We start from the raw sequence: 23,831 nt of genomic DNA, 5'->3' as shown, positions 1-23,831 counted from the left end.
GTTATGAACAAATTTTCAATTCAATACGGGCATACTGAAATGAATAACGGCCGTATTGGCAATAACAGAAATCCTCCCTCACGTCAATGACAAAAATTCCTCCAAGAAGAAGAGGATAGGGGGAGCCATTCATTTTTTCTAAAAAAAAAACAAATTAATAAAATAATTAAACTTGCATTTTGTGCATCACACACATTAATTGCACATTCAAAGACCTCATCATGAGGCAGTCGCATAAAATAGAAAAAATAGAAAAATTGCTTGTGTATGACAGCGGCAAAAAAAAGGCAAAAATACAGAAAAAGCCAAAATCAACAAAAAATAAAGAAAAAACCGAAATCAACAAAAAAGGCAAAAACACAGAAAAAGCCAAAATCGACAAAAAAGGCAAAATACAGAAAATCCAACAAATCATACAGAATAACTGAGCCTGGAGAGGCTTGCCGAAATAATACTCTCAGAATAACTGAGCCTGGAGAGGCTTGCTGAAATAATACTCTCTCAGAATAACTGAGCCTGGAGAGGCTCGCCGAAATAATACTCCCTCAACAGAATAACTGAGCCTGGAGAGGCTTGCTGAAATAATACTCTCTCAGAATAACTGAGCCTGGAGAGGCTTGCTGAAATAATACTCTCTCAGAATAACTGAGCCTGGAGAGGCTCGCCGAAATAATACTCTCTCAGAATAACTGAGCCTGGAGAGGCTCGCAGAAATAATACTCCCCAGAGAAACCTCAGCTTAAGCTCATGGAACAAATCCCCAGCGAGAGCTATCAAAGCAAGATCGTCAAAATCCCCAATGGAAGCGCGATCATCCAAACAAAATATCCAAGTCAAAGGACCTAAACTTCCTCAGTGGAAGATAGCTTTCCAACTCAAACGAAGAGTGAAGCTAAGCCTGAAGAGGCTTTCTAAATAATACTCTGGGATACATAAGAACTTCAAATCCCCAGTCGCCTACACAGAGGCATTCCTACAAAAAGCAAAAATCCAAAAAGATCAATAACAATTCCCCAAGCGGAATTTGGCTTTTCAGCCAATCATTGAACATCAAGATGATATGCCTAACAGAAGAGGCTAATCAAAATCAACGACAAAATCCCCCAGCGGATAACAGCCTACACAGAGGCAACAAAACCAGAAAATCAAAAAGAGTCACCCGAATAAGGATAACCGGGATACTCCACCAACGTCAAAGGACGTCAGCCAATCATAAGGCACCGCTCATCTCAGAAAGAGCATCTTCGTGTCTACACCCCAGGGAAACAGAAATTCCTCAATGGGCACCAACTATGCAAAGGAAAGTTGGGACACAAGAACCTATGAGTAACTGCACATCCCCTAGACGGATCCTTGCGTTATCCAGCCCTCAGCGGCACCAAAATCAAAATCAAACCGTCGAAGCAGCATCGTGGACTGTGGAGACAAAATCATCTCAAAGCCTAAGAGGCAATACTCAGCTACCCAGTTGTCGAGAGCACCGAGGTATGCACAAGCCTGGAGAGGCGGTACTCAGCTACCCAGTTGTCGAGAGCACCGAGGTATGCACAAGCCTGGAGAGGCACTACTCAGCTACCCAGTTGTCGAGAGCACCGAGGTATGCACAAGCCTGGAGAGGCGGTACTCAGCTACCCAGTTGTCGAGAGCACCGAGGTATGCACAAGCCTAAGAGGCAATACTCAGCTACCCAGTTGTCGAGAGCACCGAGGTATGCACAAGCCTGGAGAGGCGGTACTCAGCTACCCAGTTGTCGAGAGCACCGAGGTATGCACAATCCTGGAGAGGCGGTACTCAGCTACCCAGTTGTCGAGAGCACCGAGGTATGCACAAGCCTAAGAGGCAATACTCAGCTACCCAGTTGTCGAGAGCACCGAGGTATGCACAAGCCTGGAGAGGCGGTACTCAGCTACCCAGTTGTCGAGAGCACCGAGGTATGCACAAGCCTGGAGAGGCGGTACTCAGCTACCCAGTTTTCGAGAGCACCGAGGTATGCACAAGCCTGGAGAGGCGGAACTCAGCTACCCAGTTGTCGAGAGCACCGAGGTATGCAATGAGCCTGGAGAGGCGACGACTAATACTCACCCTGGAGAGGGCAAACTCAACCTGGAGAGGCTACTCAACAATTTTCCCACCTGAAGACATTACAAGTCGGAAGGATGGCTTATTCCCCGGACAATTGGGTCAACTCCTTTACTTGTCAGCCGGTACACCAAAAGGCCGTCCGACTAAGTAAAGGGGGGGCAGCTGTAGACCCTTAAAATTGTCCGGGTCGGAAATAAAGCTTGAAGACTCTTGAGGACTGAAGGAAAGTCAGCCAGAAGGACTCATGGAAGGCCCTAGGAGGATTCTCTGTAGGTCTAGAGGTCTTGTAATAGCTCAAAATAAGGAAGTGGAGGGAATGAAGCCCAATACGGCCTCCCAAAAGTTCAGTACGGCCGTATTGAACATTTTGAACTACAATACGGCCGCACTGAACCCAATACGGCCGTATTGAGGTTTCTTGAACTTCAATACGGCCGCACTGAACCCAATACGGCCGTATTGAGGTTTCTTGAACTTCAATACGGCCGCACTGAACTCAATACGGCTGTATTGAGGTTTCTTGAACTTCAATACGGCCGTACTGAATTCAATACGGCCGTATTGTAGTTCAAAACTTCAATACGGGCCGTATTGACTCCAGGGCCCGTATTGCGCCTGTTCCCTATAAATAAGACGTCATTTGGACGTCATTCTACACTTTCACACTGAGTTTTAACCCTCTTCTTGAGTATTCTGGGTTTTTTTGAGCAGTGCTCTGCCTAGAAATCACTCGGAGAGTTGATCCGACAAAGTTCTCGAGTTCTGAGCTTTTTGCTTGAGTCTCGAACGGAGTCGAAGGGAAATCCTCCGGATTTCCATAGTTAAAATTTTCTAGGAGGGAGCGAGCGGGCTTGTAGAGCGAGGGAACGCCAAAAAGCTTCCCAGTTTTACTTGAATATAAAAGCACGCTTCAAAGGTTTCTTCTTAAGACCTTCCTTTTACTGCTTTCTGTGTGTATATTTAACTGTCATCATGTAGATAGTTAAGTTATAATTGTTTAGAATAAATAGGGGTAATTTAGTAATTTCACACTATTATTTTTAGAAATAATCTGTCATAGGGAACCCGAAAGGGGCGCTGTGGGGTGCTAACACCTTCCCCACTGTCGCCACCGGCCCGAAACGGGCTTTCGGCATTCGCGAAGGATGGTTGGACTCTTTTATTTGTTTAAAAATATGGATTGCTAGAATGACTTATTCTCAAACTGAGACCTCGTCAAACGAGCAATTTTATTAAAAGGCTCACCAATCCATGTTAATCCCAAGCGGGACCCTCCATGGATTAGCGGTTTTCATAAAAAGGAAGGGTTCATGGAGTCGCCACCAATGTTTTACTCAAAACATTGGAAAAAGAAGCTTAAGGCAATCGATTCAAAAATTGACTTCGGCCATTACAACCAGAGTCGGGTAAGGGAGTCGGTTACGTGTGGGGAAGGGGTTAGCACCCCACAACGCCCCTTTCGGGTTCCCTATGACAGATTATTTCTAAAAATAATAGTGCAAAATTACTAAATTACCGCTATTTATTCTAAGCAATTATAAATTAACTATCTACATGATGACAGTTTAATATGCACACAGAAAGCAGTAAAAGAAGGGATTTTTAGAAAAGAAACCTCTTGAAGCGTGCTTTTTATATATCAAGTAAAACTGGGAAGCTTTTTGGCGTTCCCTCGCTCTACAAGCCCGCTCACTCCTTCCTAAAAATAATTTTTGACTATGGAAATCCGGAGGATTTCCCTTCGACTAAGTTCGAATCTCCAAGCTAAATGCTCGGAATTCCAGAACTTCGTCGGATCGACTCCCAGAGAGATTTCTAGGGCAGAACACTGCTCAAAAACCCCAGAATACTCAAGGAGGGAGTCAACACTGTGTGTAAAAGTGTCAAATGACGTCCCATTGACGTCATATTTATAGGGAAGAGGCTCAATACGGTTTATGAGGGTCAATACGGTCAACATTGAAATTTTGAACTAATACGGCCGTATTGAATTCAATGCAGCCGTATTGAAGTCCAGAAACTTCAATACGGCCGTATTGAGTTCAGTGCGGCCGTATTGAAGTTCAAAATGTTCAATACGGCCGTACTGAACCTCTGGGAGGCCGTATTGGGCTTCATTCCTCCCACTTTTCTTATTTTAGCTATCCTAAGACCTCTAGACCTATAGAGAACCCTCCTTGGGCCTTCTGGAAGTCCTTCTGGCTGATCTTCCTTCAGTCTTCGAGAGTCTTCAAGTTTTATTTCCGACCCGGACAATTTTAGGGGTCTACACCCACGCGTAACCGACTCCCTTACCCGACTCTGGTTGTCATGGCCGAAGTCGATTTTTGAATCGATTGCCTTAAACTTCTTTTTCCAATGTTTTGAGTAAAACATTGGTGGCGACTCCATGAACCCTTCCTTTTTATGAAAATCGCTAATCCATGGAGGGTCCCGCTTGGGATTAACATGGATTGGTGAGCCTTTTAATAAAATTGCTCGTTTGACAAGGTCTCAGTTTGAGAATAAGTCATTCTAGCAATCCATATTTTTAAACAAATAAAAGAGTCCAACCATCCTTCGCGAATGCCGAAAGCCCGTTTCGGGCCGGTGGCGACAATCACAAAGAGAGAACCTTTTTCATTCTAGATGCAAAATTTTCAAGAAAACATGTTCTCTCATTGTTGATAGTAAATCTTGTAACAATTTTGTAAGTCAAAGGTTGGTTAATAAACTTCACTTAACTACTATAGCCCATCCTAAATTTTATAAACTTCAATGGCTTAATGAGGATGGACCTATAGAAGTTAAAGAACAAGTAAGTGTGCCTTTCTCCATTGGAAAATACCAAGATGAAGTTTTATGTGATGTCATTCCAATGGATGCAAGTCACATTCTACTTGGAAGGCCATGGCAACATGATAGAAAAGCCATTCATGATGGTGTTAGCAACAAAATTCGCCTAGTCCATCTAGGCAAGAAACATACTTTGACTCCTCTTACACCTTCCCAAGTGTTAGAGGATCAAATAGTCATGAAAAAGAAATTTGAGGAAGAAAAAAAAAGGAAAAATTAGAAAAAAAAACAAAACTTCTTAAGTCTTGAGAGGGAGTGAGAGAAGGTTATAGAGTTGGAAGGAAGTGTCCCTTCCAAAGAAGTTGTTCCTAGAAGTCAATTTTCAATAAATCATTCAATAAAACAATGTCTTCTAGTTGAACAACCTCTTTTCCTTCTCTATGCTAAAAAGACACTACTCTTGGAAAAGAGTAAGGAGGATAGTGTCTCCTCCAAAAATCTTGTGATAAAGGAAAGTCACTTTTCTATTAAAAATCATTGCAAAAAGACTTTTCTTCTTCACAAAGATTTTAACTCTTTTTCTACTGCTGCCACAAACTTAGAGCTTAAGATCCACAACCTAAATATTTTTGAAAAGAAAGGATCTCAAGTTCTTAGTCTTGAGAAGAAGAAATGGACTTCACCTAGTTCTACTTCTTATGCTACTACTTTGGTGGTGCCCAAAGTAGATATCCATTGTCTATTTAGGACTTCTCTTACTTTAGTTGTTCTAATAAAGCACCCAACCCTTGGTTTATATTGTTTATTAGATACATCTCATGGTGTCTTATTTTCTATTTTTGATCTTAAGGGAAGTTCAAACTTCTTTGAACTTAACTTTACTACTTCCCTTCAAGACCAAATTAGATTCTATGACTTTTCTAAACTCTTTACACCCTCTTCCATGATGTATCTAACATTTAATATGATCAAGGGCTGTCTAGGTAGTTTCCTTATTATATTCACTTTGTTTTCTTGTAGAAGCCTAAGTTATTACATAGGGTACCTTAGGCAAGATATCTTAGTATATAGGACTACTTCATTAGTTTCTTATAGTTTTAGCACTTTCACATTTTTAGGATTTAGTTTTACACTTAGACTACACTATAGTGAGGATCCTATTCTTATGCTTAGAGAACCCATCCTTCCTAGTCTAAGAACCCTTGTTAGGACTATAGAAGGGATTCCTCATAGGGTGCACTATCCACATGTATTATATGCATATATCATTACTAATGCTTTGTTTCTTATTTTTGTAGGTGATGCTATCCTTGTGGAAGGACCAATGGATTTGAGGACAAATCCTTTCGAAGGGGGAGGGTATGATGGAAATCTAATCCCCAAGGATCCCTTTGGAAGAGGTAAGACTAAGAAGGGTGAAGGATGATCTAAAGGAGTCTCCATTGTACATACTTGTATAGTTAATTTCTTGTACCTTGTATATAGTAGATACTTGTATAGGTGTATTTTTGCCTTTGTATTTGAGAGACACTTTATTTCCTTTTAGTAGCTATTGTATATTGTTTCTAGGGTAGGTTACTTGGGCACTTTGACTCCATTTAACCTAACCTAGAAATAAACTCTTTTCTTAGTTTTCTAGTAGTAGGATTGGGAGTGGCATTAGCAAGCTAGAGAGTGCCATTAGCAAGCTAGAGAGTGTTACTAGCAAAGAGCCGCCCACCTAGATGTGCTTACACTTGTGTTCACACTTGGCCGAATAGCTTGGTGCTTCTCAAGCTTGGAAGCTTGAAGCACAAGCTTCTCCTTAGCTAGCTTACCAAGCAAGCTAAGTGAGAAGCTTGCACGTCAAGCCTCTTGACCTTGGAAGGATTAGCTAGACCTTACCATGGTTCCTAGTGAACCATGGTTAAGGCTAGCTTGCTCTCTAAGCTTCCTACTCCTATATACTTGTAATCCTTTCATTGTAAGACACTTTTGGATGTATAGAGATTTCATTTCTGAAATATTGTTCAGATTACTCTCTTCTAAAAGTCCCTAAATCTCTTTGATATTCATCCAATTCTCTTATCCCTTCATTGAAGAGTGTGGTGAGAATTGAAGGGGCTTATCTCTTCAACAAGGAGTGGCACCTCTTGGGAGAGTTCTCCACCAAACCTTGGTGGTTCTAAGGCCTCCTCCTCCATAGGAGACCTTAGCCAAGCTTAGGAAAGATCAAGGAGCCGAAGATCTAGGGAGGAACTTGAAGAGGATTCACATCAATCCGGATTCTCCAAACAAGTTTCCATCAGAGGATCTCTTGAGAGCTTGTGTATTGGATCATCTGGGTAGCTGGGAGGAGGTGCTACCATTAGTGGAGTTTACTTACAACAGCAGTTATCACTCGAGTATTAGCATGGCGCCTTTTGAGGCTTTGTATGGCAGGAGGTGTAGGACTCCATTATGTTGGTATCAAGAGGGTGAGTCAGTGGTGGTTGGTCCAGAGTTAGTTCTTCAGACTACTGAGATGGTGAGACAGATTCAGGAAAGGTTGAGGGCTACCCAGAGTCGACAAAAGTCCTATGCTGATAGGAGGAGGAGACCTCTAGAGTTTGAGGAGGGAGAACACGTGTTTCTCAGGGTGACACCCACTACGGGTGTGGGAAGGGCAGTAAGGGCTAAGAAGCTCACACCAAGATTCATTGGTCCTTACCAGATCCTTCGTTGTGTAGGTCCGGTGACTTATCAATTGGCGTTACCTCTGGTTCTGTCCAACCTGCATGACGTGTTTCATGTTTCACAGTTGAGGAAGTACATCAGAGACCCGAGTCACGTGGTAGAGATGGATGAGGTGCAAGTTAGAGAGAACTTGACCTATGAGAAGAGACCGGTAGCTGTGGTTGATCACAAGTTGAAGGAGCTTCATGGCAATTCCATTAGCTTGGTGAAGATTCTTTGGGATGCAGCTACTGGTGAGGCAACCTGGGAAGTAGAGAGCCAGTTCAAGGAACAGTATCCATTCCTCTTTTCAGGTAAGCCTATTTTCGGGGATGAAAATTCTTATTTGTTGGGGGGTATTGTAACGTAACAAGTTGTTTTAGAAAGCTCAATATAGGTGATTTAGTAGCCCAGAATGGGCTGTTCCAAGCTATTAAATTGACTTGTAAAGCGTAGTTGAGAACGGGCCATTCAGGAGGGAGAACGGGCCGTTCTGGAGGGGAGTACAGGCCGTTCTGGATGGAGAACGGGCCGTTCTGGATGAGTTCTAGAATGGTCCATTCTAATTTTAGAACGGGCCGTTCTGCATGTGGTTTTTGCACATGACGAAGGGATACAGAATGGGCCGTTCCAGATTCGATACAGGCCGTTCTGGCCACTCCAGAACGTCTATAAATAGGGGGTATGGGCCGTGAGGAGAATGTGAGTTTTTAGAGAATTTTTAGAGAGGAGGTCTCTGGGTCTGTGAGCTCCTTTCTCTACTAAATTTCTCTGTATGATTCCTTTTCTCCTCTAGACCACTAATGCCTTCTGTCTTTTTTTGAAATTCAGATTAGAAAGCTTACTTTGGGAGGATTGAAGTTCCGGGTTGAGCTTTGGAAGGGAATTCTATTTCGTCATAGTTGTTGGCTATTTTGAGCCAATCTTCAGGTGAGGGAGGCTAGAATGTTTGTTGTTTAGGTTGCATGTGAGTTTAGAAACTCAATTGATGCATGAATGTTGAGAATCCATAGATGGATTGAAGAAAATCTCAATTTTTGCGGTTTTGAGAAAAACGAAGATTTTGATGCATAGGTTGGATGCATGTGAGATTTAAGTTTATTTTGAGTTGTATGGATCCTATGCATTGTGTTTTGTGTTTGCATGTGGCTGGATGTGTTGTTTAGATGAGAGTTTTGAAACTCTCTGACTGGGATTAGGCTGGGAACAGGTTGAGCGCGTCAGACATGGAAGAGCTTAGAGCTCTTGGGTTGGTATTAGGCCAGGCGTGAGCTGACTGCGCCGAGCGTGATTATAATTATAAATAATTTATTTAAATTGATGCTTATGCATGTTTAAAGTTGAAGTTTTAGATCATGTATGTATGATATATGATGTATGGTGAGGTATGATTCATATGTATGCTTGTGATGATACGTATGAATGGTTGAATATGAGATGACATGTGTATATGTTCATATGGGTATGTTTATTGATCATAATGGTGGTAGATTATGTATGATGTATGATGCATTATTGCATGTGATGTCTTATGACATGTGTATGATTGTTGATCATGATGGTGGGCAGACCATGTATGATGTATGATGCATGATTGCATGTGATGCCTTATGGCATGAGTCTAGCCTAGGACTTGAGGATAGGAAAAATATTTTCGAACTGGAAGAGCTAACATAGAGTCTCTTGAGAGTGGTGCTTGGATAGGCCATTGATATATGAGAGAGGTGCTTAGGGACGCCACTAGATTTGGGAGAGTGGTGCTCAGATAGGCCACTGGGTTGGGTGAGTCTCCTCTAAGTCCTTAGCTAGTGTTGGAGCGGGGTATGAGGTCGAGGGTTATTCCCTTAACCAAGTACTCGGGAAGGTGCGTGGATCCTTGCGGATAGTTAGTGGGCGAACTCCACAATTGACTTGGTTATGCATACCAAGGTCGTGGTAAGCCCGTACTCAACTTTGCTATAGCTGACAGTGGGTCTGGACTTCCAATTGTGTAAGTGACATCATCCGAGTAAACCCGAGTGAGGATTATATCCTGTTTAGCTGTGACCGAGCGGGCGCATTGGGCGTGAAAACGGTTGGGGTGGTTTCGGTAGGATGGAATGTTACTTATACAACTCTATTGTTATGGAGATCTCCTAGGTGTATGCGTGACGACGCATTAGATGATTGATATGCATTGATATCTGTCATGAGTTGCATGTATTGCATGATTGTCATGATGATGAAGCATTTGGTGTTTGACTTCATGGTTGATGAATGGATGATTGATTTGGATGCATCTGTAGTATAGATTTTATTCTGTACTTGTATGATTGATTTTTGCACTCTAGCTTACCCTTCTGTTTCCATGTGGTGGGACTGCAATGATCATGCTTGGTATGGAAGCAGGTCAGGGATAGCTTGGAGTAGAGGTGATCGCTGCGAGACGGGGAGTTTGAGGCTCGTGTTAGAGTTATCATTTTGGGTAATGATTTTTGTCTGTGCTTGACCTGCACTAGGAAATATTTTGGGATGACTGTACATATATGGTGTTTTATTTTGTATACAAAAACTTAATTATTTTGATCCTTATATCTATGCCTGTATGATGTGTTATCTAGTTTTATATTCTCTTAGTTAACTAGTTGTAGTGCGATTCCACTAAGTGTAGAGACTATGACTGGTCGTTACAGATTTAATATTTATATTATTATTGTTTATAATGTTAACTTCGTCATAAGGTACCGATTAAGGGCATTGTAGGGGTTCTTAATACCTTCCCTACACGTAACTGACCCCCGAACCCAATTCTAGTTATTACGGCCCTTATTGGACTTTTAAAAACCTTTTCTTTTTCCAATGTTTTGAGTAAAACATTGGTGGCAACTCCATGAACCTATTTTCAAAACCATTAACTAGGGATTAGTCTGGTGTCCGGGCATTCCTTAATTGATGAGATCTTGGAAAGGATGTCTAAACCATAGGTCGTGAGATCAAAAATTTTCGAGTTGCGACAGATGGCGACTCCACTGGGGACGTTTAAAGAGGGTCAGGCCCATTTAATTGATGAAGTTAATAAAATAAAAATAATATTTTAAATATTTTTCCCCTTTACTTTGTTTGTTTTATTTGTTTAGCTTTATATCTGTTTTCCTGTTTAAATTTTGCATCTGTTTGAATAAAAATTGTACACAAACCTTTGCACACAACAGTTCCCCCTACACCCGGGGGCATGAGGGTATTAAACACAGGGGGTGGTTGACGTACGATAACCGACCCTAGTTTGGCCTTGGAGCCTACGAGCCTTGTCAAAAATCACACTCAAGGTGATAACTGGTTACTCTATCCTGAAATACTGCGACAGACCTTAGAGTTTGCCAGGTGATGGCGACAGAGATACTGGGTCCCTATAATGGAGGCACCTTGGGGGCATTAAAACCAGTGAGATTAGAATCGTCCTATATAATGCACTTTTCTTACAGGGACCACAGACCAAGGATTTGAACGTTACTGTCCGCTAGTGTACATTTGTTTGAGCATATGTGTGTTGCATTTGTTGTGTTCTCTTTTTGTTCATTTCAAATAGAGAGGAATTATAGAGAATTAAACAGATATCAATAAAAAAAAAAACTAACACTCTTCTGTATACCCTAGCTCTAAAGCATCATATAGGATAGTTTGTTTCAATAAAAAAAAAAGAACAAAAAAACTATATAGCAAAAATCATGCATAATAACCTATAGTGTTTAATATTCCTCAAAATGAAGCAAATTACTTAATTACACCAACAAGATTATCAAATTATTTATTTTCATTGGTTACATTAACATGTGAATTAAATACTCATTAATTGAGATTGAAAAGTTTCATCGTTTGTTCAAAAGGGAAGCTGAAGTAAAAAATCCATTACTTGAGCAAAAGATTTTCCATAAGCATTTACAATTTCCTTGAGCAATTCATTGTCTGCATTTTCAGAACGGGCCGTTCCTAGTTAGGGTTTCAAACCAATTTTTTGAATTGGGAATGGGTCATTTTGATTTCGAAACGGGCCATTACCAACTGCCTTTTCGCATACAAATTTTTGGTCCAAATTGACCTGTTTTAGATTTGGAATCAATCATTTTCTCCTAGGGTTTCTAGGCCTTTTTGTTCACCTGGAACGGCCCACTTCGGGCTCCTAATTCTATCTTTTTGAGCTTCTAGGCCTTTTGATGTTATTCTTGCTTGTTTTGATGTCAAGTTGGGCCTTCCAAAGATTGTTTATCCTATTCTAGTAGTCTTTTGTCTTGTTTTGGTATCCTAAACAAAATTGGGTGACTATAGTTGCCCTTCTTTACTTATCCTTTGGGTGGCTATGTGTTTCCTTTCCAAAGGTAAGTAAAGATGTAGATGTTTCATCTAGGTCTTCTCTTTAATCCTCTATGCAAGTGCTTCCATATTGTTACTTTTAGAAAGATGGGTTTGCCCGTATCCTTGTTCCTTACAATAGTTGGATGTTAGGTTGCGTGCTCCATTAGAGAACAAGGATGGAAAAATGTACCACCTGAATTGCTGGCTTTGTGTAAGTGCTCCATGCAATTTTTTTTATCGCTATTCTTGTGATGGTGTGGTTGAAGTCCTATTTAAGCTTTATTGGGGAGTGAGTATGTTCTGAGCTTAGCCTCTCCAGGCTAGACTGATATTTAAGGCTTCAATCGTCCTTTTAGTGTTCCTTGGCATAGCCTCTCCAAGCTATACTGGTTTTGAGGGTCTAGCCAACCTTTTCCGAGTCGTGATGAGTACTGTCTCTCTAAACTTCCCCTTTGAGGGATGTGAGTGTTCCTTGGCACAACCTCTCCAAGTTGTACTGGTTTTTAGGGTCTAGCCAACCTTTTTCGATCTTTAATGAGTATTCTTTGCTAGCCTCTCCAGGCTTGAGGTGTATAGATGACCACATCCTTTGTGATGGTGGACGCAGGAATCTTTTGTAGGATTGTGCTCTGGTGATCTTGGTTTTTTTCTTTTCTTTGAGGAACTCGATGGCGTCCTCAAATTGGAGTTATTTGTAGAGTGCCCTTGGGGATGATGGGCAAGGGATTCTTGGCGTGCCCTTGTTTTAGGCTGAAATTAGCAGGGTGTTGGTGATGCCTCTACTTGTGTAAGTATTGTTATACCTCTCCAACCGTCTTTATTGGGGATGGAGGGATGGCAAGGACTTTGGTGTTGTTCCTGCCACGTGAGTATTATGATGCCTATCCAAGCATTTTCACTAGGGAATGGATGGATGGTAGGGATTTTGATGTTTTCCCTGCCGTATGAGTATTGTGATGCCTCTCTAGGCATCTACCGTGGTGGTTTCTTCTGATTGATTGATTGGCAAAAACCTTGTGTTGTTCCTGTGATTGATTGGCAAAAATCTTTTCATAGTCATCTTTGGTAAGTGACCAATCAAATATCTCCAAATTTTGCTTCATTCTCTCCTTGTTGTAGCTCTTAACTGCAAAAGTAACTCCTATCTCATACAACCATCGAAGAGATACCTGGTACACTAGAAGGAATTTTGTTAGTGTTGGTTCAATATATACATAGAAATTTGTTAATGATATACAACACATACATGTTATGTCATATAGAATCCATTTGGATATAGACTTGAAGCATTTTTTTAGAGTTTTTCTAGTAAAAAAACAAATTAAGTAAAAAAAATATTAAAAATCCTTATATACTCATATCTAAACATGCTTATAGTCAAACTTTTGATTTTATTTATTAACTAATTAACGTTTATCAACATGCACCCCAATTATTATACATTTATAAATATCTTAACTCACCTAAATTTTTATCGATAAAATAATATTTATAAATATCATATGGATAATGAGTAATCCAAGTATTTCCTTAACTACTTTTTCCTTTGTTATTATGTACAATCACACAATTTCACTTCTCAACAATAAATTATTTAGCTTTAGACCTTACAGTGTTAAATATTCCTCAAAATGAAACAAATTACTTGATTACACCAACAAGATTATCAAATTAAATACTCATTAATTTTTGAGATTGAAAAGTTTCATCGTTTGTTGAAAAGGGAAGCTGAAGGAAAAAAATCCATTACCTGAGCAAAAGATTTTCCATGAGCCTCTGCAATTTCCTTGAGCAATTCATTGTCTACAACGTTATTGGAACCCCACATAGACCCCGGTGCTCCCAAAGGAGAGTATGCAGTTACGATTATACCTTTTTCTTGACAATATGCTCTCAACTTCTTTTGTTGCCAAGTAAGATTCATCTCTACCTGTTTGATGATATAAATTAACCAAAAGTTGAATCATCAATTTAAATGTTCTAAATTGAAAAATAGTAAGATATCCAATATGAGTATATATGGTTAATTTACTTGATTGACTGAGGGAGGAATAGAAGCAAAAGAGAGCAAATCTTCAAGTTTTTTGCAACTAAAATTGCTAACTCCAATACATTTTGTAAGGCCTAACTTCTGACATTCCTCCATTGCTTTCCAGACACCCTTTAAGTCAAATGATGTTAGGGCTTCTTCAGGAAAAGGAATTTTCCAATTTCCAGACTTCACAGCAATGGGCCAGTGGATCAAATAAAGATCCAAATATTCCAACTTTAGAGACCTGCATTAATTTTTGGCCCCATAAAGATAAGTTGTTCGAATATATTATTCAAATGCATGTACTTGTCAATACGCAAAAAGAAATGATGACCAAAATAAGAAAATTCATTACTACCAATAAATAATAGTAAAAAGTTAAAAAATATAGTGGCCACAAAGGGCTTGCATCTCAGTCGAGTAAAAGAATGTTTTGCGCTGAATGATCTAGGCAATTATCCACACGACTCTAGTGGCAGGTAGTTCTTTTATCAATATGAATCATTTACAGGTGTCTTAATTTTCCTAGGCATCTCTTTCGTAAAATATTTTTCTTCCAAAACAAATCTAATACAAAAAATAATACTAATATATATATATATATATATATATATATATATATATATATATATATATATATAAAGGGACGTTGATTTGTTAAAAATAACTGAGAAAAATAGTGTAAATATTCCCATAAATAAAAATGTAATCAATATAAAAATTTGTATGCATAAATTTCTTCAAAAATATTTTTAATAGAAAAATTAATAAAAGAAAGTTGGATATATTTTTTTTTTCCATAATATAAAACTAACTTATACATATCTTACCGTAAATTTTATTTTATTTTTTCCTTTCATTTTTTTTTTCTTTTAGAAGTGTTTTTAAAAACATTTATTAAAACAAATCTTTACAATTCTAAATCACGATTCCATAACAGGCTTGTGATTATTATTATTATTATTATTAAATTTATTATTATTATTATTATTTCATAGCTGCATATATCTGTACATATGTCCTCAATTTTTATTTATTTTTTGATGATACATATGTCCTCAATTTTATTAAACAAAATACAGCCACAACCGTGATTGCAATCCTAAGTCAATAGATGTTGTAATTAACCAAAATTTCAAATGGGAAATGATGGCCAAAAAGGTTCTTTGAAGCATCGAAGTCTAAACCGTGTATGCATGCAGATGAAAATGGTTTTGTAATTAACGTTGAAAACGCATGTGCACAGTTGACAAGTTTTGCTTACTCAAGTGTTTTCTGGAGGGCAGGAAGAACAAGATGAGGAAAATTCTCAGTGCACCAAAGCTTGGAAGTGATGAAGAGTTCATCTCTAGATTTTATGATACCAAGTTGAAGTGCTTCAGCTATGGCTTCTCCAAGGGGCTGCTCCGAACCATATATTGAAGCAGTATCAAAGTGTTTATAACCAATTTTGATAGCCTCTAATATTGCCACTCTAGTGTCCGTGGAAGATGATGAAGCAGTGCCAAGTCCAATCACTGGCATGTTACAATTGTTGGAAGAGGATTGAAGAAGCACCACATGAGGGACTCTTGATGAAGACATGTTTTTTGTGTCACAACCCAACTCGTCAAGATGTGTTTAGATGAATTGGATATCTCGTGGAGGAGAAGGAACCTGATGTATGGCTTTTATAGGTATAGAATTATTTAAGGAAAATGTTTTTAGTTTCTATAAAATTATTGAAATTCATTTTTACTTTTTTTTATAAAAAAAAATTGTCTTATTTTAACATTTTAATTTTGAAAATAATTATGTACTAATTTTATATTATTTTCTAAGCATATATATATATATAATGATTTTATTGATTTTTATAATACATTAAATAACACTTAAAATAATTATAAAATATTTTTTTTCTATTATTAATGAGTATTTTCTATTAAATATAGAGATTCCTTAAGAGTTTGACACACATCAAATAAGTGAGTATCCTCTCTTAACTTAAATTTTCTGAATTTGTAAGAGTTAGAATTCAAATTTTAACCACTTAGTTAACCGACTTGAGTTTCTCACCGCCCGCACCAATTCAAGTTAGTAAACAATTATAAAACATGATTTAAATTAAGGATAAAAAAGTAGTGAATTTTAAAATTAAAGGGATTAAAATAGAAAGAAAAAAAAATTAGAAAGACTACAATTAAATTTGAAAAATTTTACAAGAACTAAAACCATAAATTACCCACTATTTAGTTAATTAGTCTGATTTTCAATTAAACCATCCTCTTTAAAATAAAGTTTAAAGACTGTCGTTTGTGCACCTTTAAATAGTTTTTATATTGTTGTTCAATTACATATATTTTTTATACACCAAAAATAGTTGTATTTTCGGAAAATAGTAGTATTTAGACTTTACCAAAAAAATAGTAGTATTTCATTGTTACCGAAAAATAAATAGTAGTATTTAGTTAAATATCTATTTTCAGTTTTGCATTAATTTCTTGTACTAGGTCCTACACTACTAATATTTAGTGAAATATTCGTGTCATTTGCACTCTTACATTTTGGGTACAGTAAAATTCCTAATAAATAATTAACAAAAATTATTTTTAAGCTTAAAATTAATTAAGATTTTAATTGAAATGTGCCTTCAATATTTTTTATTAAAAACATTATCTGATCACAATTGTCATATTTAATATTTTTAATAATTATGTTAAAATGAAGTTAAGAATTTTTTTTATTAATTTACAGTACAGTTATTTACATTAACAGTGACAATTAAACTTTAAAATTAATTCATTCTTCTTTATAACTAAATTATTTTTGGGTAATTAGTTCTTTAATTTTTCTTGTTAATTTTGTTATTTACATGTTATAGATAAAATGTACCAAAAGGAGTAATTTAAAGTGTAATTATAAAGATGAACAAGTCAACCCTCCTACTAGAGTCGTGTATGTAATTACATTGTTATTCCTTGAATAGAGTTCCGCGGTCGAAAATGACTAAAGATATTATATATTCATCGTCATCAATGACGTTTAATAAATTTCAAAATGCCTTTATCTTAATGAAAATGTTTGAACGATTCGTTCGAGTATTTGCGAAAATATTTGGCCGATACACCTAGGACGAGAAGCGATAAATGTTTGCAGATTTTATGATTGGTATTAATCATTAGTCATTCGATTATTTTTATTGATTTCTTTTTTCTAATTTTATTGCTGTTTATTGAATTTAATGTAAAGTGATTTGAAAAAAAATTATATTTTCTTTTTGCTTTTTTTTTTCTTATTGAAATCCATAAGTGTTCCACTAAGCTAAGCATTTGTGATGCCCCGAACCTTCTTTCCTTTTCCCTCAACCTTACCATTTTCTAAACCTTTCTATTCTTACTTGCATAGGCTGTCCAATTGAAAGGTGTACCGTCTCGGCCAAATGCCAAGACGTACTCTCAGCTAAATGCCGAGACGTACTCTCAGCCTGGAAGGCAAGTGTACCGAGCCGAGACGTACTCTCAGCCTGGAAGACAAATGTACCGTCTCGGCTAACTGCCGAGATGTACTCTCGGTCTGGTCGCGAGATGACCCTGGGACAGTCGCTCTGACCACCTTGCCCCGCTGACCTGAGGGACTACCAACTGATTTGCCTGACTTATCTCTCGGTAAATTTCCGATGGTACCAGCCGGTCAGGAACCGAGCGACTAATCCCTATATCGATATCGTCCTCCACCAAATATCCTGCAGATAAAAACGGTTAACAGAATCCCTTTATTCTCGGGGCCCATAAGGCCCATGGACGACGAAGTATAAAACCTAAAACCCTAAGGCTAAGGAGGCAGATTACACTTTTGAATGCTCTGGTTTTGAGGCTTGACCTAGGAAAAAACCCTAGTCCACCTTTTGGCCGGAACATTTTGGCGCCCACCGTGGGGCTACGGTGAAACTCTTCCTACGCCCCAAGTCATATAGAAAGACCTACACTTTACCATGGCGAGAGGCGGCAACAACAACAACTCACAACCCCCTACCATGGAGGAGATGATGGCCATGATCAATGGCCTACGGGAGGATAATGCACGATCCAGGGAGAGAGAGGAGGCCATTCAGCGCGAAAACGAGGAGATCAGGAGGCGAGCGGATGAGTTACAGGCCAGGATAGAAGCCAACACCAGAACGTTGGAGGAGGATGTCATGCAGGAAGTCCCAAGGGATTTTCGGCCTTTCTCGGAGGCCATAGAGGCCGAGGCCATCCCTAGGGATCATCGTATACCGCAGGTCGAACCTTTCGATGGATCACAGGATCCCAGTCAACATCTAACAGATTTCCGAGCTCAGATGCTGATTTGCGGAGGGAGCATGGAAGTCCGTTGCAAACTGTTCATGGGTACGCTCAAAAAGGCGGCGCTCGATTGGTTTAGTGGCCTCCCCGACCGATCCATCACCGACTTTGACGTTTTCAGTCGGCTGTTTATGCCTCAATTCGCTGCTAATAAGAAGAAGCCACCGATCACGTCGGATTTATTTGATCTTAAGCAGCAACGGGAGGAGTCATTGAAGGATTTTCTGCAGAGATTCAATGAGGTGGCTCTGAAGATAGCATCGTTGGATGAGAGAATGGCGGTCATCGCCTTCCAGAAGGGTTTGCGGTCTGGAGCGTTCGACATTGCGCTCGAAAGAGCTAACTGTCAAACAATGTCGGAGGTAAGGGCTTTCGCTTTAAGCCACATCAAGACGGAAGAAAACCAGATCATAAAGAGGGCAGCCGAGAACCGAGAGGCAGGGGGCAGTAATAAGGAGAGTAACAAGCATCTCCGACCGCGGTCGGACTGGAATAAGCGAAGCGATCGCTACAACACAAAGGAGGGTAACTATCGGCAGTTCGATCATGTCAGTCACCCAAAGGCCGAATGGTCACGAAGCAAGGAGGAGGAGAAGTTTACGCCACTTAATGTTCCCAGGCGACACATTCTACATGACGTAAATAGTGCGTCATTATTTGACTTCCCAGAGGCAACTGACCGGCAGTTGGGGCCTTACAAAACTGACTGGTGTGAGTTTCATCGGGCTCATGGACACAAGACGGAGAATTGTTTCGTTCTCGGGAGGCAAATTGAGCGCCTTATCAAGGAGGGTCGGTTGAAAGAGTTTATTGCAGGAAAGAAGGGTGAGAGCTCGTCCGACAGGCGACATAGGCAGGAGGGAGAAGACAACAGGAGAGGAAGACGAGAGGGGAGGTCTCCCCCGAGAGATCCCCCGCAAAAATCTAAGGAGGCTCACCAGCAAGCCATCCATGGAGACTTCAACACCATAGCAGGGGGATTCGCTGGTGGAGGCCCGACTTCTGCAGCAAGGAAGAGGTACTCTCGGTCAGTGTTGTCGGTCTCCGGGTTGCCGAGACCCTCCCGATCAGCCATCACGTTCTCGGACGCCGACTTTGAGGGTGTATCTCCCCACGAGGATGACCCCATAGTCGTCTCGGCAATCGTCATGGGGTACAACGTGAAACGAGTATTAGTGGACCAAGGAAGTTCGGCGGATATAATGTTTTGGGAAGCTTTCGTCGGGATGAAGATTCTGACTGATCGTCTCATGCCGTACGCAGGTACGTTGGTTGGTTTTGCAGGTGATCAGGTAATAGCCAGGGGATACGCCGACTTGGAGACAACGTTCGGCCAGGGAGACAATATGAAAACTGTCACTATCCGATATCTGGTGGTAAACGCTCAATCATCTTACAGCATACTAGTCGGTAGACCAACACTAAATAAGTTGGGAGCGGTCGTCTCCACGCCTCATTTGAAGCTGAAGTACCCTTTGCCCAGCGGAAAGGTGGGCGTCGTCTGCGTCGATCAAGACGTAGCGAGGAAATGCTACGAAGACAGTTTGAGGGCGAGGCGACACCTATATGTGACACAGGTTGATCGGGGTGTTCAGTCAATAGAGTTGGATCCGAGAATGAATCATTTCGATACCCGACCAGTCCCAGCGGAAGATGTAAAGGAGGTTACCCTGGCCGAGGGGAAAATCGTCAAGATTGTTGTATCTCTAAACAAGGAAGACGAGGAAGGTCTAGTCACCGTGCTAAAGAGAAACATATCGGCCTTCGCGTGGAGTGTCGGGGATATGTCGGGCATTGATCCTGATTTCTTATGTCACCACCTCATGGTCGACCCCAAGGCGAAGCCCGTGATCCAGAAAAGGCGAAAGTTTGGAGAAGACAAAAGGAAGGCCATAGTGGAGGAGACGAGGAAATTGATGGCAGCTGGTCATATTCGGGAAATCCAATACCCGACGTGGCTGGCGAACGTAGTGATGGTACGAAAGAGTAATGGAAGTTGGAGGATGTGTACAGACTTCACTGACCTAAACAAAGCTTGCCCGAAAGACTCATACCCACTCCCCAACATAGACTGCCTGGTCGACGGCGCCTCGGGGTACGAGCTGTTAAGTTTCATGGACGCCTATTCCGGTTACAACCAAATCCGAATGCACCCAGCTGATGAGGACAAAACGGCCTTCATAGCCGATCAGGCTACTTGTTGTTACAGGGTCATGCCTTTTGGTTTGAAGAACGCGGGAGCGACATACCAGCGGCTCATGGACAAAGTCCTGGCAAAGCAGCTTGGAAGGAACGTTGAGGCATACGTGGACGATATGGTGGTAAAGTCGGACAGCTTCTCTCGGCATTACGCCGACTTGCAAGAGTGCTTCGACACTTTGGCGCGTTATCGACTCAAGTTGAACCCCGCGAAGTGCTCCTTTGGCGTCCAAGCAGGAAAGTTCCTCGGTTTCCTGCTGACCCATCGTGGTATTGAGGCAAATCCCGAGAAGTGCTCCGCGATCATCAATATGAGAAGTCCGGCGATGGTAAAAGAGGTCCAGCAGTTGACAGGAAGGATGGCTTCCCTCTCTCGGTTCCTCTCCAAGGCGGCGGATAAATCGCTGCCTTTGTTCCAGTGCTTGAGGAAGAACAACCGCTTTGCATGGACAGATGAATGTGAAAAAGCGTTCGGTGAACTCAAACAGTCTCTCACCTCGCCACCAATACTCTCTAAACCGCAAGCCGGTCTCCCTTTACTGATGTATTTGTCGGCATCCGATAGCGCCATCAGTGCAGTCTTAGTACAAGAAAGAGGTAGTTCTCAATTGCCTATTTATTTTATTAGCAGGGTGTTGCAAGGCGCGGAGATTCGTTACCAAAAGATTGAGAAGCTAGCCCTCGCGATACTGGTTACAGCACGCAAACTGAGACATTACTTCCAGAGTTACGAGGTGGTAGTCCGAACAGATCACCCGATTAGGCAAATATTGCAGAAGCCCGACCTGGCAGGAAGGATGATGAAGTGGTCGGTGGAGTTGTCGGAGCATTCCATCAAGTACGAACCGAGAGGAGCAATCAAAGCTCAAGCGCTGGCTGACTTTGTAATGGAACTAACCTCACCAGTGGGGGAAGTTCGAACTGAAGACACACAGTGGATCCTGTCGGTAGATGGAGCCTCGAACCTTGGAGGAAGTGGAGCGGGGATTGTCTTGGAAGGACCGGGAGGAATTTTGTTGGAACAGTCATTGCGATTTGAGTTCCGGGCAAGCAATAACCAGGCCGAGTATGAAGCATTGTTGGCCGGAATGACATTGGCGAAGGAAATGGGGGCGACAAGCTTATCAGCACGAAGTGACTCCCAATTAATCACGGGACAGGTAGCCGGCACCTTCCAAGCAAAGGACCCTCAACTGGCCAAGTACCTGGAGAAGGTTAAGCACCTTTCGGAAAATTTCCGAGAGTTCACACTTAACCATGTACCACGAGAGCAAAACTCCAGGGCCGACCTGCTCTCCAAGCTTGCAAGCACAAAGAAACCAGGAGCTACTCGGTCAGTCATCCAAGAAACGCTGTCACGGCCGAGTATAAACGAGGCGCAAGGAAATATCCTATTCATCCAGGAAGAGCTAAATTCTTGGATGGCACCATACATTGCATATCTGACTCGGGGGGAACTACCGGAAGACAAAAAGGAGGCATCGTTAGTGCAAAGGGAGTCGGCCAGGTTCGTTGTCATCAACGAAAGGATGTACCGAAGGGGCTTTAGCTCTCCTCTCCTGAGGTGTTTGACCACGTCGCAAGCGCAGAGGGTGATGGACGAGGTACATAGTGGTATGTGCGGCAGTCATATCGGAGGCCGAGCTCTAGTGTACAAGGTTGCCCGCGCAGGTTACTTCTGGCCATCTTTGAGGAACGACTGCGTCAACTAGGTCCAGAAATGTGATGGATGCCAAAGACACGCTACCCTGCACCATTCCCCCGCTGAGCGACTACATTCGATCTTGTCTCCCTGGCCTTTCCACAAATGGGGGATTGACATTCTCGGTCCATTTCCGATCGCTGTGAGGCAACTGAAATTTTTGATAGTAGCAGTAGACTACTTTAGCAAATGGATCGAGGCGGAACCGGTTGCAACCATCTTAGAAGAAAAGGTCAGAGCATTTCTTTGGAAGAATGTGGTGTGCAGATATGGAGTCCCTCAGATGCTTGTTTCCGATAACGGGACACAGTTTGCAAGCGCGAGAGTCCGTGATTTTTGTAAAGAGGTCGGAATCAGAATGGCATTCACATCCGTTGAACACCCACAATCTAACGGCCAGGCCGAGTCGGCCAACAAGGTAATCCTCTCGGGCTTGAAGAAACGTGTACAAGACTCAGGCGCTTCATGGGTGGAAGAGCTTCCCCGAGTACTTTGGCCGTACCACACGACTGTTCACTCAACGACCCAAGATACCCCCTTCAATCTGGTATACGGAACCGACGCCATGATCCCGATTGAAATTGCAGAGCCTTCAGTACGCACTACCTCTTTTTCTGAAGAAGAATCTGACCAGGGAAGACGAATTGATTTAGACTTGATCGAAGAAACAAGAGAAAGAGCAAGAATAAATCAAGTAGCGGCGTAGAGAAGAGCAGCCTTCAAGTACAACACAAAGGTAAACCCAAGAGATTTTGTCGTAGGCGACCTAGTTTTGAGGCGCGCTCAACTTACACAGATGAAGAACAAACTATCGCCTAAATGGGTTGGCCCTTACAAGATTGATGATGTGGTCGGCAAAGGGGCCTACCAACTTAGAACCTTGGATGGAGGCAGGATACCGAGAACGTGGAATGCTACAAACCTACGCTTCTATTATAGCTAGACTTTTCTCCCCTTTTGTATTAGGTGCACTCTTTTCCTAACTCAGTATTTTTTCCCCGTAAAAATATGAGGGGTTTTTGCTGAGGAGGTTTTTAATGAGGCACCACCCTCCCCAATTCTAATAAATTTCATCTGACTGTTTCCCTTTCATGACCTTTTTCTCTTTACATGGATAAGAACTCGTGATTGTCGGTTAAATTCCGACTTGGCGAGTATAAATAACTCGAAGAACTCGTGATTGTCGGCAAAAGTCCGGCTGGGCGAGTATAAATAACTCGATTGAAAAAACTCGTGATTGTCGGTTAAATTCCGACTAGGCGAGTATAAATAACTCGAAGAACTCGTGATTGTCGGCAAAAGTCCGGCTGGGCGAGTATAAATAACTCGATTGAAAAAACTCGTGATTGTCGGTTAAATTCCGACTGGGCGAGTATAAATAACTCGAAGAACTCGTGATTGTCGGCAAAAGTCCGGCTGGGCGAGTATAAATAACTCGATTGAAAAAACTCGTGATTGTCGGTTAAATTCCGACTGGGCGAGTATAAATAACTCGAAGAACTCGTGATTGTCGGCAAAAGTCCGGCTGGGCGAGTATAAATAACTCGATTGAAAAAACTCGTGATTGTCGGTTAAATTCCGACTGGGCGAGTATAAATAACTCGAAGAACTCGTGATTGTCGGCAAAAGTCCGACTGGGCGAGTATAAATAACTCGATTGAAAAAACTCGTGATTGTCGGTTAAATTCCGACT

The 23,831-nt window shown here is 41.2% G+C and overlaps 2 protein-coding genes across 2 annotated transcripts; one reads left to right on the top strand and one right to left on the bottom strand.

The window, feature by feature from the left end:
* Window positions 1–11,361: 11,361 nt before the first annotated feature.
* On the bottom strand, window positions 11,362–15,548 carry LOC109793819 (NAD(P)H-dependent 6'-deoxychalcone synthase). Its single transcript, XM_020353292.3, has 4 exons — window positions 15,177–15,548; window positions 13,913–14,156; window positions 13,631–13,810; window positions 11,362–13,049 (listed from the first exon to the last, which is right to left on the bottom strand). Exons 1-4 carry the CDS (start codon window positions 15,494–15,496, stop codon window positions 12,762–12,764), a joined length of 1,032 nt encoding a protein of 343 aa, XP_020208881.1. The 5' UTR covers window positions 15,497–15,548; the 3' UTR covers window positions 11,362–12,761.
* Window positions 15,549–17,927: 2,379 nt separating this feature from the next.
* LOC145954877 (uncharacterized) lies at window positions 17,928–22,844 on the top strand. Its single transcript, XM_083069563.1, has 2 exons — window positions 17,928–22,040; window positions 22,149–22,844. The coding sequence occupies exons 1-2, from the start codon at window positions 17,928–17,930 to the stop codon at window positions 22,842–22,844; spliced, it is 4,809 nt and encodes a 1,602-aa protein (XP_082925689.1).
* Window positions 22,845–23,831: the final 987 nt, after the last annotated feature.

This window comes from Cajanus cajan, chromosome 2 (genome assembly GCF_000230855.2).
Source record: "Cajanus cajan strain Asha chromosome 2, NIPB_CcT2T_4, whole genome shotgun sequence".
Taxonomy (NCBI): Eukaryota; Viridiplantae; Streptophyta; class Magnoliopsida; order Fabales; family Fabaceae; genus Cajanus; species Cajanus cajan.
The sequence above is the reverse complement of the archived record's forward strand: the minus strand, read 5'-3'. Positions and strand labels throughout refer to the sequence as shown.